The sequence below is a fragment of the Odocoileus virginianus genome, unplaced genomic scaffold (genome assembly GCF_023699985.2).
Source record: "Odocoileus virginianus isolate 20LAN1187 ecotype Illinois unplaced genomic scaffold, Ovbor_1.2 Unplaced_Scaffold_13, whole genome shotgun sequence".
Classification (NCBI taxonomy): domain Eukaryota; kingdom Metazoa; phylum Chordata; class Mammalia; order Artiodactyla; family Cervidae; genus Odocoileus; species Odocoileus virginianus.
This window is the reverse complement of record NW_027224275.1, coordinates 655488-670016: the sequence shown is the minus strand read 5'-3', so window position 1 is coordinate 670016 and position 14529 is coordinate 655488. Positions and strand designations below refer to the sequence as shown.

Here is a 14529-nt window from a genome sequence, read left to right as displayed (position 1 = left end):
TGACAATAAGAGCAAAGTCTCAGCTCTGGCTTTGGGACTACTGGATTTAAAGAAACCTTTCAAACTGTATGTACATGAGAGAAAAGGCATAAGCCTTGGGGTGCTAATCCAAACCCTGGGGAATATCCCCAGACTGGTTGCCTACTTCTCAAAACAACTAGAACAGACTGTCAAGAGGTGGCCTCCTTGCCTTCAAGCTGTGGCAGCTAGTTGTGACATACTTCAAGAAACTGAGAACTTTACCCTGGGGCAACCATTACTCTGTATGTTCCTCATCATGTCCTTACTTTGCTGGAACAGAAAGGGGGTTATTGGCTGACTTCTGGGAAAATACCAAGCCATTCTACTGGACAATCCTAATGTGAGAATTTAAGTCACTTCAACCCTAAATCCAACCATATTGCTGCCAATTGATGCTGCACAATCCCCGAGCACGACTGCCTATACACCATCGAGCTAGTGTACTCCAGAAGGCTGGACTTAACGGCCCAACTCTTGGCTAAGCCAGATGTGGAACTGTTCACCAACAAAAGCAGCTTTGTGGACAAAGGTAGGCGATGCACTGGGTACGCAGTGGTAACCCTCACAGAGACTGTGGAAACAGAAGCCCTGCCCCCAGGGAGCTCAGCTCAGAAGGCAGAAATCAAGACCCTAACAAGGGCCCTGCTCCTTACTAAAGAGAAGCAAGTAAATATATACACAGAGTCTTGCTATGCATCTTCTGTAGTGCATGCTCATGGGGCAATCTGGAAATAAAGGGGGCTCCTCACTCGAACAATAAAGACTTAAAACATGCTCCTGAAATTCTGTTACTATTAGAAGCAGTCCATAAGCCTTCACAAGTGGCCATAAAGCACTGCCCAGGCCACCATAAGGGTGAGACTCATATAATAAGGGGGAATTGGTTAGCTGACCAAGCTGCAAAGAAAGCAAGCCACGATAAGGTCACCCCTTTCACAGACTGACTTGTCAAAATACCAGCCAGCATATTCAGAAAAGGACGAGGAGAGGACCAATGAGTGGGGTTTCACTCTTGACCATAACTCACCTAATTAGAAATGTAATGCACAAGGGATTGTTTTGATCCCTGTGGCTCTCCTGGACACTGCTGCAGCAGCACATCCATGACAGCACCCATTATGGGACAGAGACCAAGTTACAGTGGATTGGGAAACATATAATGGAACCTCACCTACAAAGGACCATCTAGCAAGTCACTCAGAATTGTATGATTTGTGCTAAAAATAACCCCAACACCTCTTTTAGACCTCCTCAGATGGGGATCCAGAACAAAGGAACTTACCCCACTGAGGTCTAGCAAATAGATTTTACTCAAATGCCTCAAACTGGAGGAAACTTCAGAACCTGCTGGTATGTGTGGACACCATTTAAGGGTGGGTGGAAGCCTATCCCACCCAGATAGAAAAGGCCTCTGAAGTGGTTAAAGTCCTCCTTAAGGAAATGATTCCCTGCTTTGGACTACTTAATATTCTCCAAAGTGATAACAGGACTGCTTTTGTCTCTAGCATAACCCAACAAGTGTCTAAAACACTGAACTGATTGGAAGTTACATTCATCCTGGGGATCAGAAACAACATGAGAAACTGAGAAACTGAATCATACATTAAAAAGGAGCATTGCTAAAATATGTCAAGATAGTAATTTAACTCGCTTGTACAAGAGGAGGTGACCAACACCATCCCCCCAAAAAAGAAATGCAAGGCAAAACTGGTTGTCTGAGGAGGCCTTACAAATAGCTGAGAAAAGAGAAGCAAAAGGCAAAGGAGAAAGGGAAAGATATACCCAACTGAATGCAGAGTTCCAGAGAATAGCAAGGAGAGATAAGAAAGCCTTCTTAAGTGAACAATGCAAAGAAATAGAGGAAAACAATAGAATGGGAAAGACTAGAGATCTCTTCAAGAAAATTAGAGATACCAAGGGAATATTTCACACAAAGATGGGCACAATAAAGGACAGAAATGGTAAGGATCTAACAGAAGCAGAAGAGATTAAGAAGAGGTGGCAAGAACACACAGAAGAACTGTACAAAAAAGGTCTTAATGAACCCAGATAACCATGATGGTGTGGTCACTCACCTAGAGCCAGACATCCTGGAGTGTGAAGTCAATGGGCCTTAGGAAGCATTATTACAAGCACTAGGAAGCATTACTATGAGCAAAGCTAGTGGAGGTGATGGAATTCCAGCTGAGCTATTTAAAATCCTAAAAGATGATGCTGTTAAAGTGCTGCACTCAACATGTCAGCAAATTTGGAAAACTCATCAGGGGCCACAGGACTGGAAAATATCAGTTTGCATTCCAATCCCAAAGAAAGGCAATGCCAAAGAATGTTCAAACTACCATACAATTGCACTCATTCACACGCTAGCAAGGTAATGCTCAAAATCCTTCAAGCTAGGTTTCAACAGTATGTGAACTGAGAACTTCCAGATGTACAAGCTGGATTTAGAAAAGACAGAGGAACCAGAGATCAAATTGCCAACATCCACTGGATCATAGAAAAAGCAAGAGAATTCCAGGAAAACATTTACTTCTGCTTCATTGACTAAGCTGGACTGTGTGGGTCACAACAAACTGTGGAAAATTAAGAGATGGGAATTACAGACCACCTTACCTGCCTCCTGAGAAACCTGTATACAGGTCAAGAAGCAACAGTTAGAACCAGACATGGAACAACAGACTGGTTCAAAATTGGGAAAGGAGTATGACAAGGCTGTATATTGTCACCCTGCTTATTTAACTTATATGCAGAGTACACATGTGAAATGCTGGCTGGATGAAGTGCAAACTGGAATCAAGACTGCCGGGAGAAATATCAATAACCTCAGATATGCAGATGACATCACCCTTATGGCAGAAAGCAAAGAAGAACTAAAGAGCCTCTTGATGAAAGTGAAAGAGGAGAGTGAAAAATCTGGTTTAAAACTCAACATTCAAAAAACTAAGATCATGGCATTCAATCCCATCACTTCATGGCAAATAGATGGGGAAAAAGTGGAAACAGTGCAGATTTTCTTTTCTTGGGCTCCAAAATCACTGCAGACAGTGACTGCAGCCATGAAATTAAGACACTTGCTCCTTGGAAGAAAAGCTATGACAAACCTAGACAACTTATTAAAAAGCAGAGAAATCACTTTACCCAACAAAGGTCCATAGAGTCAAAGTTATGGTACAGTAGTCATGTATGGATGTGAGAGTTGGACCATAAAGAAGGCTGAGTGCCGAAGAATTGATACTTTTGAACTGTGGTGTTGGAGAAGACTTTTGAGAGTCCCTTGGACAGCAAGGAGATCAAACCAGTCAACCCTGAAGGAAATCAACCCTGAATATTCATTGGAAGGACTGATGCTGAAGCTGAAGCTCCAGTACTTTTTCCACCTGATGCAAAGAGCTGACTTTTTGGAAAAGACCCTGAAGCTGGGCAAGACTGAGGGCAGGAGGAGAAGGAAGAGAGAAGGGATGAGATGGTTGGATAGCATCACCGACTCAAAGGTGATGAGTTTGAGCAAACTCAGGAGACAGTGAAGGGCAGGAAAGCCTGGTGTGCTACAGTCCATGCGGTAGCAAACAGCAGGACACAGCTGAGCAACCGAACAACAACAAGGCCTTGCCAGCTGCCATGCTACCAATCAGAGTGGCTCCCAGAAACAGGCTTAAATTAAGCCATTTTGAAATCTTCTATAGTTTGCCATTCCAGGTGTCTGCCCAGGTGTGAGAATCTATAAATGCTGTGAAAGACCTCGCAGCTGTAACTGTTCATGCGTTTGCTTCCAGCAGGTCTGCCTATCCAATGGAAGCAGCCTTACATCCTTTCCCACCCAGAGACCGAATCCCCCTTAAAATGTGGAGGGAACAGCCACCACAGCGCCAGCTGACTGCAAGGAGGACAGGACCACACATGGTATTATTCACCATGCATTCATCTGTCAAGTTAGCTGTAGTAAAGCCATGGCTGTATCACACTGCTTAAAGTAGCCCCACTGTCATTAGAAAATGACTCAACTCCTGAGAAGCCAAAGAGCAATGGGTTTGTGAACCCTTAGAGGGGTAAAGGTTGCTCTTCAGAAAGTTTATGTATTGAGATGAAAACCTCATTGTAGAAGGCACGTCATCAGGTTCAAATAGTTGTAGATAAAGAGAACTGTATTGCTTACCAAAAATTTTAAGGAACATTCCAAACCCGACACTGATTAATTCCATTTCACAATCACTCCCGCATCTCCCCTTTTCAATGGGAGATAGCCAGAAATATCATCACCACTTTTCCTACAAGACTGTAGAATGGACACTGACAGTGGGGAAATGTAATATGGGCTGGGCAGGTGCAAGCTACAGCAGCCCCACTCAGCTCTTGGTCAGCACTGCAGTGGGTCCCTCCCTCAAGCAAGCCACTGTTTGTTAGTGAGCAACTGTCAACCAGCCAACATTAGTGGGCCTGCTGAGCCATGGGTTGGTGCCACAGTGAGCCCCTCCCCATCTTCTGTATAAAAGGAGCCCAAATTTGAACAGAGGGAAGACAGACTTTATTTTTCTGGGCTCCAAAATCACTGCAGATGGTGACCATAGCCATGAAATTAAAAGAGGCTTGCTCCTTGGAAGAAAAGTTATGACCAATCTAGACAGCATATTAAAGAGCAGAGACATTACTTTGCCAACAAAGGTCTGTCTAGTCAAAGCTATGGTTTTTCTAGTAGTCATGTATGGATGTGAGAGTTGGACTATAAAGAAAACTGAGCACTGAAGAATTGATGCTTTTGAATTGTGGTGTTGGAGAAAACTCTTGACAGTCCCTTGGGCTGCAAGGAGATCCAACCAGTCCATCCTAAAGGAAATGAATATTCATTGGAAGGATGGATGCTGAAGCTGAAACTCCAATACTTTGGCCACCTGATGCAAAGAACTGACTCACTGGAAAAGACCCTGATGCTGGGAAAGATTGAAGGCGGGAGGAGAAGGGGATGACAGAGGATGAGATGGTTGGATGGCATCACCAACTCAATGGACATGAGTTTGAGCAAGCTCCAGGAGTTGGTGATGGACGAGGGAAGCCTGGTGTGCTGCAGTCCATGGGGTCGCAAAGAGTCGGACATGACTGAGCAACTGAACTGATAATGCTCTACACCTATATATTTCATTACCCATTAGACATCACCATTTGTGGATCTAATAGGTATCTTGGCCTAACATGTCCAAATCTTACTCTTATTCTCTCCATTTCCTATGCCCTCCAAAATATCTCCTCCAACAGATTTCCTGTGTCAATAAATGGTAACCCTCAGGAGCATGGATCAAAATTCTTCAAAATCTTTAACATCATCGATTGCTCCCTCTTCCCCACTCATGCATGTTTCTACGTGTGCATGCACAAATGCAGACACAGATTCAGATACACTCACAGTTCCTTCTTCAAAATATATTAATATTTATAATTTGACCACTTCTCACCACTTCTGCTGTTACCATTCTGGACTAAGCTACCATCATCTCTTTCTTAGAGTACTGTAATAGCTTTCTAACTTGCCTTGCTTCTGTACTTGTCCCCTTAAATGTATTCTTAGAGTTGCAGCCAGAATGAATCTATTAAAATGTAAGTCAGACTCAGTCTCTCTCTTGCTTAAGACTCTCCAAGTTTCCCATCTCTCAAAGAGTAAAATCCAAATTTCTCCAAAGAGTCTCCAAATGTCCATGCAATCTGATTATTTCTACCTTTCTTGTTAGGCTTCTTATTTTTCACCTCTCTGTCTCTCCACCCCCATTTAGTTTCAGCACGTCTCCCAAATGAGGTAATTTCCCACTTTCCTACCTCACCCACTCCCTTGTACCTAAGCCTAGGAAGAACCATCTGGTCAGCCAAAGCTCAATATACAATCCATACTGTGTGTGTATTCACATTCTAGCTCATTTATGTGAACATGAAAAATGTAAGTAGGCTTATTTTTAATTTAGCAAAGAATTTTCATACAAAATTATAGAATTTCTTCAGGAAAACATTGGAGTTTCTTTTCTTTCTCTCTGCCTCTTTTTCAATCTTTTTATTTCTTTGTTCCCTACCCCCTCCCACTCTCTCCTTTTTCTCTCCCTCTCTCCTATCTGTATACATTTCTATTGCTTTCTTTCCCTGTCCTTCTGTTCACTCTTTCTCTCAGCTGGGGAAGCACTGAAGATTTATTTTTAACAACAGTTGGACTTTGACTAGCTTGGGGAATTTCCTCCTTCTGCATGTTAAGTCTCATACCTCTAAATTCCTTCCTGTCTGTTAATCCTACATCTGATCATGTAAAATACTTAACATTTATAAATAATATGTATTATAGATATTATATAAGTTACATTGTGTAGAGCTGAAATGAATGCAAGTGGACTTTTCAAAAACTTACCAAATTAGCCATTATTTTATATAACTGAATGTATTTTTAAAATATGTTCTCCTTTTCTATCCTTTCCTTCAATTTCTTCCAGAGAAATTGTGTCTCTTCCAAAGAAGCAAAGAGGCTGACTTAAGATCAGTAAGGTGGTGGAATATGACAGTCCTGGCTTTAGTACCCTCATAAAAATATGGCTTAGCAGCTAACCACGGAAAAGAACACATCTGTGAAAAAATCCCAGATCCAAGAAATAAAGCTGAAGCAGCACCGCCTCCCACCAACCCCTGGCATGAAAAGCAAGAAAAGCCACATTAGAAGGATAACAGAAGTGGTATCAGGTTTTGCTTTCTTCCCTCCCCCAGGCCAGCTCAGTTGCAGCACCTAAGAGGGTACCTTTGAGTCTATGGTTTCTCCAGTGGGGAAATGAGAACCCAAGGCAGACACCTAGCTTTCCTGGGCATTCCCCTAGAGGCCCACTTCTGCCATGTGTCATGGGGAAGGCTCTGGGGACTGCAAGACCAGATCATTTCAGGTCAGCTTGCACAAAGGGATGTAGTATAACTTACAGCCAACAACGCGCGAAACTTGGAGGTGGTACCAGGACCCCTGCCAGCAACATCTCCTGGTCAAAAGTACAGTCAGCTGTCTAAACTCACCTGCAAGGGAACCCAACCTTTGAGAGCAGCCTCTGAGAGAACCCAACCTCTGAGAGCTAGACCCTAGCTCTGGCAAACAGACTAGTACACACAGAGGCTCCACCCAACAGTGAAGCTCAGGCCAACAGCGAAACTCCAGCAGATCCCTCTTTCAGCAGCAACCAGCCAGGAAATAAGGCCACGCCCCCTGGTGTCTGTTGCCGCACTGTAACAAAATGGCGACCCCAGCAGTTGATTGCCTCTGTAGCTATGCAGTAGTGGGGTTTTGGCGCCCCTGTCCACAAACTGGACATGCCCTTTGGTGTCAGTGGCCTCCCATGCCAAAATGGTGACCTCAGGGCTTAACGATCTCTCTGGCTAAGCAATTGTGGTGTTTTGGTGCCCCACCCACAAAATAGTGTCAATGAATTGATCAAAACACCTGCTGCACTGCTCTTATTTTCTGATTTCTCTTCACTTACCCATGTTCCATGTCTAAATAAGTAATATACACAATAACAGTAATAAAAGTTTTTCTAACAAACTTCAAATTTCTAGGAAAGATGCAAAACTAAGATCATACATTCAAATGTTCCTCTTAGAAAATTAATGTAAAAGTTGCAAACAAGGGAAAATGGAATCAGGGCTGAAGTAGGGAGCGGTGTGAAGAACTGGCCAGAGAGTTTGAGAAATTGGTTATTTATTTAATACATGCTTGAATTTGGAACAAAGAAGAGTCCTCTACTTAGAATTACTGCATGTTGGACTTCCCTGGTGGCCCTGTGGATAGGAACCCACCTGCCAAATCAGGGAACATGGTTTCCTCTCCCTGGTCCAGGAACATCCCACATGCTATGGAGCAACTAAGCCTGTGCCATTACTGAGTCTGTGCTCTAGAGCCTGTGAGCCACAACTACTGAGCCTGTGGGCTGCAACTACTGAGCCCATGTGCTGCAACTACTGAAGCCTGCACACCTAGAGCCTGTGACGATAACAAGAGAAGCCACCGCAATGAGAAGCCCATATAAGACAACAAACAGCAGCCCCTGCTCGCCACAACTAGAGAAAGCCCATGCAAAGCAATGAAAATCCAGTGTAGCCATAAATAAATAAATTATACAATTATGAAAAAAAGTTACTTCATGCTGAGGACTGATACCATTCAGAGAGAAAGCCACCCATACAAAACAGAACATCCATGGATTGTGGGTCTTTCTCTGGCCCAACTTCCCATTAATATGTTGGACCACACATAAAGGAGCATATTCAGAAAGGAATGCATATAATTTATAGTCACATGAAAACAATATACTATGTGAGGTAATAATATTTATATGGTTTCTAAACCAAAGAGTATAAAATAATATACAGCAAAAAGTCTCCCTCCTTCAAGCCATTTCATCTCTCCTTCCTTCAATTAACTGTAATTAATAGCTTCTTGTGTATCTTCTGGAAGTACTATTCCTATACTAATATATTTCCTACAGTCTTTTGTGGTTTTGTATCTGCTTTTTTCGCTCAATGATATATCCTGTAGATATTCCCATAGAACTTCCTCATTCCTTCTTACACCTGCCTATTGAATTTTACAAATGAATTTTAACATATCAAATCACCTCTTCACTGATGTACTCTGTATCATGTTTTCAAAACTAATTTGTGACTATAATCTAGTATCTGAAATAACCCTATTTTCAAATAAGATCATATTCAGAGGTACTGGGGGTCATACCTTTTGGGGACACATAACTCAATCCATAAAATCTGCATTGCCAAGAGTGAAGGGAAACTGGCAAGCTCATACATTGATAATGAGAGCATGAATTGTTTAACCTTTTAGAATGGCAAATTGTCAATATGTATTAAAAAATTTTTAATGTGTCTACTTTCTGAAATAGCAATCTCAATATTTTGTTTTGATCCTAGGCAGGTAATTACATAGGAACAAAATTCTATGTGGAAAAGAAGGTCTTTGCAGTGTTGTTTATAGCATTAAAATAGAAAATAATTATAAATAATTTGTTAAATGAATTATGATCCACAAGTATGAAGCCATTAAGATGAAGATATCATTGAATTTCATAATGAAATGCTACATTTCCCACTGATAGCAACATTTGTCACTGTCAAGAATGCTGGCTATGGCCTCAGAGGATGGCATTTTAATTTTCTTTTTAGAGTAACTAAAACAGGTAATAATATATGTCTATTCTGATTATTAAAATATTATTACTAACTACTTACAGCTAACAACAAAATACTAATGTTGGTGAGGATGTGTGAAAAAGGTAACCCTCATGCACTATTGGTGGGAATGTAAATTGGTGTAGCCACTATGGAAAACAGTATGGAGGTTCCTCAAAAAATTAAAAATAGAACTACCATATGATCCAGCGATTTCACTTATTGATCTAAAGAAAATGAGAACACTAACTTGAAAAGATATATATGCAGCCCCATGTTCACTGCAGCATTATTTACAATAGCCAAGACATGGAAGCAACCTAAGTGTCCATTGAATGGATGAATGGATAAAGAAGATGTGATATATAGAGATCAATGGAATGTTATTCAGCCACAAAAAGAAGGAAATTTTTGCCATTTGAGACAACATGCAATAACCTTGGGTACATTATGCTAAGTGAAACAAGTCAGACAGAAAAAGACAGATACTGTATCTCACTTATATGTGGAATCCAAAAAACAAAACAAAAATTCAAGCTCACAGATACAAAGATTGAATTAGTGGTTGCCAGAATCCAAGGGTAGGAGTTAGGTGAAATGGGTGAAGGGAATCAAAAGGTACAAACTTCTAGTTATAAAATAAATAAGTCCTTAGGGTGTTACGTACATCATGGAGACTATAATTACTACTACTATAAATACTCTACTTCATATGTGAAAGTTATTGAGAGTAGATCTTAAAAGATCTCTGCATAAGAAAAAATTCTGTAACTGTATGGTGATGGATATTAACTAGACTTGCTGTGGTGATCATTTCACAGCACAGACAAATATTGAATCATTATGCTGTACATTTGAAACTAATATGTCAATTATATCTGAAAAAATATATTACTAGCTTGTGTGTACATTTAACTTGAATCCTGTACTTAGTGATAAGAAAACAAGCCTACAATATAAAATTACATAAAAAACAGCTTGTAAGACAGTATCAATATTATGGTCCCATTAATATAAAAATATATTTATGATTAAAAATGCAAACAGAACCTTCTTAAAGGTTACACACCAAACTGTATAATAATTAAGTAATGCACTAAATTTCTCTAAAAAGTTTTTTTCCAGATGGAATTTAAGAATATTTTAATTTACATTTTTTTGCTTCTCTGATATTTCTGATTTTTCTATCATGAATGTGTATTGCCTGTGTGATAAAGGCTAAACAAACAGTGGTTTAATGAAATAAGATGGAACTGCTGGAATGGCTAATGATGGGTCTCAAAAGTTGATGTCAGGTGAGCAGTACCAAAGAGGGATGGAGAAGTCAGGAGAATGAACAGATGCTGTAGCCCCAGGAACTCTCTCCATTCTGCTGGGTGGACCTCTGGGGTGCCTGGGATGCCCTCGGTCTTTAGGGGCTTGCCTTGCTGTGCTGGGATGCACAGAGCCTTCATCAGGAGCCTGGTTACTCTTTGCCCACAGGCTGTGGTGGGAAGGAGTAGGGCAACTGATGTCAGAGAGGAGGTTGGTTGCAGCAGCAGGAGCACCCCAGAGCAGGAGGTAACTTCCATCCAAAAATGAAAGCATCACAGTAGGACAACGAAAGTACACTTTGCACATGCAGGCAGTGAAGGTCCTCCTCCCTCCCTCTGCTTGGGAAGAGCTGAACTGGCCAGGCAGAGACTTCCCTCCCAACTTCACAGAACTGACCTTCTCCAAAAGGTCATGTTCTCACAAACCTCTGGTCTTTTGAACTTCAGTGTTACCATTCTCAAGAACAGCCTTTTCCCACACCAAATTCTGAATCTCTAAATCCCGTTGTCTATTGCATGCATGTATGCTCAGTCACTGCAGTTTCATCCGACTCTTTGTGACCCTATGGACTGTAGCCCGCCAGGCTCCTCTGTCCATAGCATTCTCCAGGCAAGAATACTGGAGTGGGTTGCCATGCCCTCCTCCAGGGGATCTTCCTGACCCAGGGATTGAACCCATGTCTCCTGTGTCTCCTGCATTGCAGGAGGATTCTTTACCCACTGAGCCACCTGGGAAGCCCCCTGTTGTCCTTTAATTCTTTTTAAATACTGCTTTTTTTAGGTTCCCTCCCCTGGTCCAAGGATGGAGGGAGAAAAGAACACAGACATACTGCAACACCACAAGGAGATGGAACAGCACTATCCAGCTAATGAAAAAAAAGGACAAGAGTATCCTACTTTGTTTGTAACTGTGGATTCAGAGATCTTGGAGACAAGTGTTGAAAGTTCCCACCCTTTCATGTAAAAAGTACTATAAGACATGTGGGCTCCTAAGATATACTCCATTTTGCCAAATACCCTAAAGTTAGTTGGGATTCAGGGTGTCTCCTTCCTAGGGCTCCTACAACTGATATGTTTCTAAATAGATAGGACTTAAGGCTACAGAACAAGTTTCTAAGTTCTATTTATCAATATCCTAGGAAGAGCCATTGAGAGGACCTGGCAACATTTGCCAGACACACTTGTTTCTGAAATGGGATTCACTTAAGAAAATAATTCCATGGCTCATTCCTGGACCTCCTGACTGTGTTCTTGCCACCTCTGTATTGGTGGGGCTAAGCAACATTTTCATGAAACCTTTAGGATCAAAGTTTAGCTCTCCCAGCATTGTGGCTTCCCTCTGCTTTCTCTTCTATCACAGTCCAGCCTTAAAGACCTTGAACTTCTAACTCACCAAGAGACAGCAGGGCATCACAGTTAAAAGCATGGTCTTGGAAGCCAATCTGCCTGAGTTCAGCTCTTGGCTCTGACGTTACATAACTGTGACATAGAACAAATTACTAAACATCTGCATGCCTCAGTTTCCTTAACCTAATGCTACCTACGTTATAAGACTGTTTTCTTATCATAAGTTATTATAAGCATTTAAAACAGTGATGGATATGTGCTACAGGTTACAAAATACTTGTTAAACAAAATAAATAAATACCTGTACTAGACCGGATTATTTCTGTTCCAACAACATGGCCCAGCAGGTCATATTGATTCAGTCGAGAGCCATCTTGTGCCACTTCCACAGATTTGTTCTTCCCAAGAGTCCAAGAATAAACGACTTCAGCTGTTGTATAGGCATCTAAGGCAAAAAAAGTCAAGAAGGAAAAGGGAAGGGGAAAGAAAATGGTTATCTTTGATAGTAAACTCATATGAGATTGAAATACAACTCCCATCCCAAAACACTTTTTAATATGTGGTCTGTCTTAAAATGAATTACATTTATCCATGCTTGTATTAAGTACTTGTTGAATAATTATTAATAGTTTACTCTGGACACTATTGCCAACATCCACTGGATTGCAGAAAAAGCAAGGGAATTCCAGAAAAATATCTACTTCTGCTTCATTGACTATACACTAAAGCCTTTGACTGTGTGGATCACAACAAACTGTGGAAAATTCTTAAAGAGATGGGAATACCAGACCACCTTACCTGCCTCCTGAGAAACCTGTATGCAGGTCAAGAAGCAACAATTAGAACCAGACATGGAAAAAATGAACTGGTTCAAAATTGGGAAAGGAGTACATCAAGGCTGTATATTGTCACCCTGCTTATTTAACTTACATGCAGAGCACATCATGCAAGATGCTGAGGTGGATGAAGCACAAGCTGGAACCAAGATTTCCAGAAGAAATGTCAATAACATCAGATATGCAGATGACACCATGCTAATGGTAGAAAGCAAAGAGGAACTAAAGAGACTCTTAATGAAAGTGAAAGAGGAGAGTGAAAAAGCTGGCTTAAAACTCAAAATTTTCAAAACTAAGATCATGGCATCTGGTCCCATCGTTAATGGCAAATAGATGGGGAGACAATGGAAACAGTGACACATCTTTATTTTCTTAAGGCTCCAAAATCACTACAGATGGTGACTGAAGCCATGAAATTAAAAGACACTTGCTCCTTGGAAGAAAATCTATGACAAACCTAGACAGCATATTAAAAAGCAGAGACATCACTTTGCTGACAAAGGTCTGTATAGTCAAAGCTATGGTTTTTCCAGTAGTCATGTATGGATGTGAGAGTTGAACCATAAAGAAGGCTGAGCACTGAAGAATTGATGCTTTCAAACTGTGGTGCTGGAGAAGACTCTTGAGAGTCCCTTGGACAGCAAGGAGATCAAAGCAGTCAATCCTAAAGGAAATCAACTCTGAATATTCATTAGAAGGACTGATGCTGAAGCTAAAGCTCCAATACTTTGGCCACCTGATATGAAGAGCCAACTCACTGGAAAAGACCCTGACACTGGGAAAGATTGAGGGCAGGAGAAGAAGGAGGCAATAGAGGATGAGATGGTTGGATGGCATCACTGACTCAATGGACATGAGTTTGAGCAAACTCTGAAAGATAGTGAAGGATGGAGAAGCCTGGTGTGCTACAGTCCACAGGATCGCAAAGAGTCAGACACAACTGAGTGACTGAAAAACAACAACAACTCTGGACACACAGAAATAAACCCAAAGTGGTCACAGTCCAGAAGACTCACAGTGACTCACAGTCTTCTGGACTGCCAATAAACCTTTATAAAGTTTTCCTTCTCTTGGAGGATAGAGAGTGGTGGCAATGGGAGGAATGGTTAAAATATTATGTAATGCAGATGTCACAAATTCAAATGCCCAGAGGAGCTAGAGACATATCCTAAATGACCTAATTAAGCTAGCTGTAAGAAAAATAAACTTCTAGAAATGTAATAAAATTTTCTTTAATTATTAATTATTATGGGATGAGCATATGAATTATGGTAAAAAAATCATGTTAGGGATATTTTAAATTAAAAATGAAAAATTACAAATTAAAAAAGCAATAACTAATGATTATAATTTTATTTGGAAACTTATAAGTTTAATCTAGTTTAACTTGCAAACCAGAAACCTGCCACCATTTCTTTTGTATCAGGGTATTAATATCAGGTCTTGTATTTGGAATTTCAAATTCGAGTATGGAACTTAGCACAGATTAATTTTAACAGGGGTGTGGGTAAGAAAATGGTGAGGGAATGAGGAATGAGGTTATTTAGTTATAGTTAGTATCTTAAAGGAATAGAGTTGCTTTCTTTCTAGACACAGATCAATTCTTAGCACAGTGAGTTTTATATTTGGGGTGAGCACCATGCCCTAACTCAGATACCTAGGATCATTATAAAGGGAACCTGACTGCCAGACTGCTCACCCTTTTCATTCATTTTTGAGCTGTTTATTATTCAAGTCACTCAGAGATCTCCAAATCATGGTGGCAGCTATTATGTCCATGACATGCTCTATTTAAACCTTATACCACAAAGCAAATAACTGCTAGTGAA

General features: G+C 40.8%; 1 protein-coding gene across 2 annotated transcripts in view; it reads right to left on the bottom strand.

Annotated features, from left to right (window-relative positions):
• GABRA3 (gamma-aminobutyric acid type A receptor subunit alpha3) overlaps positions 1 to 14529 on the bottom strand; it is a 237272-nt gene that overhangs the window by 26673 nt on the left and 196070 nt on the right. For both annotated transcript variants that reach the window (XM_070462787.1, XM_070462786.1), the window contains exon 7: positions 12166 to 12309. In XM_070462787.1, coding sequence (XP_070318888.1) covers positions 12166 to 12309 — 144 coding nt within the window. The remainder of the gene's footprint in view (positions 1 to 12165; positions 12310 to 14529) is intronic.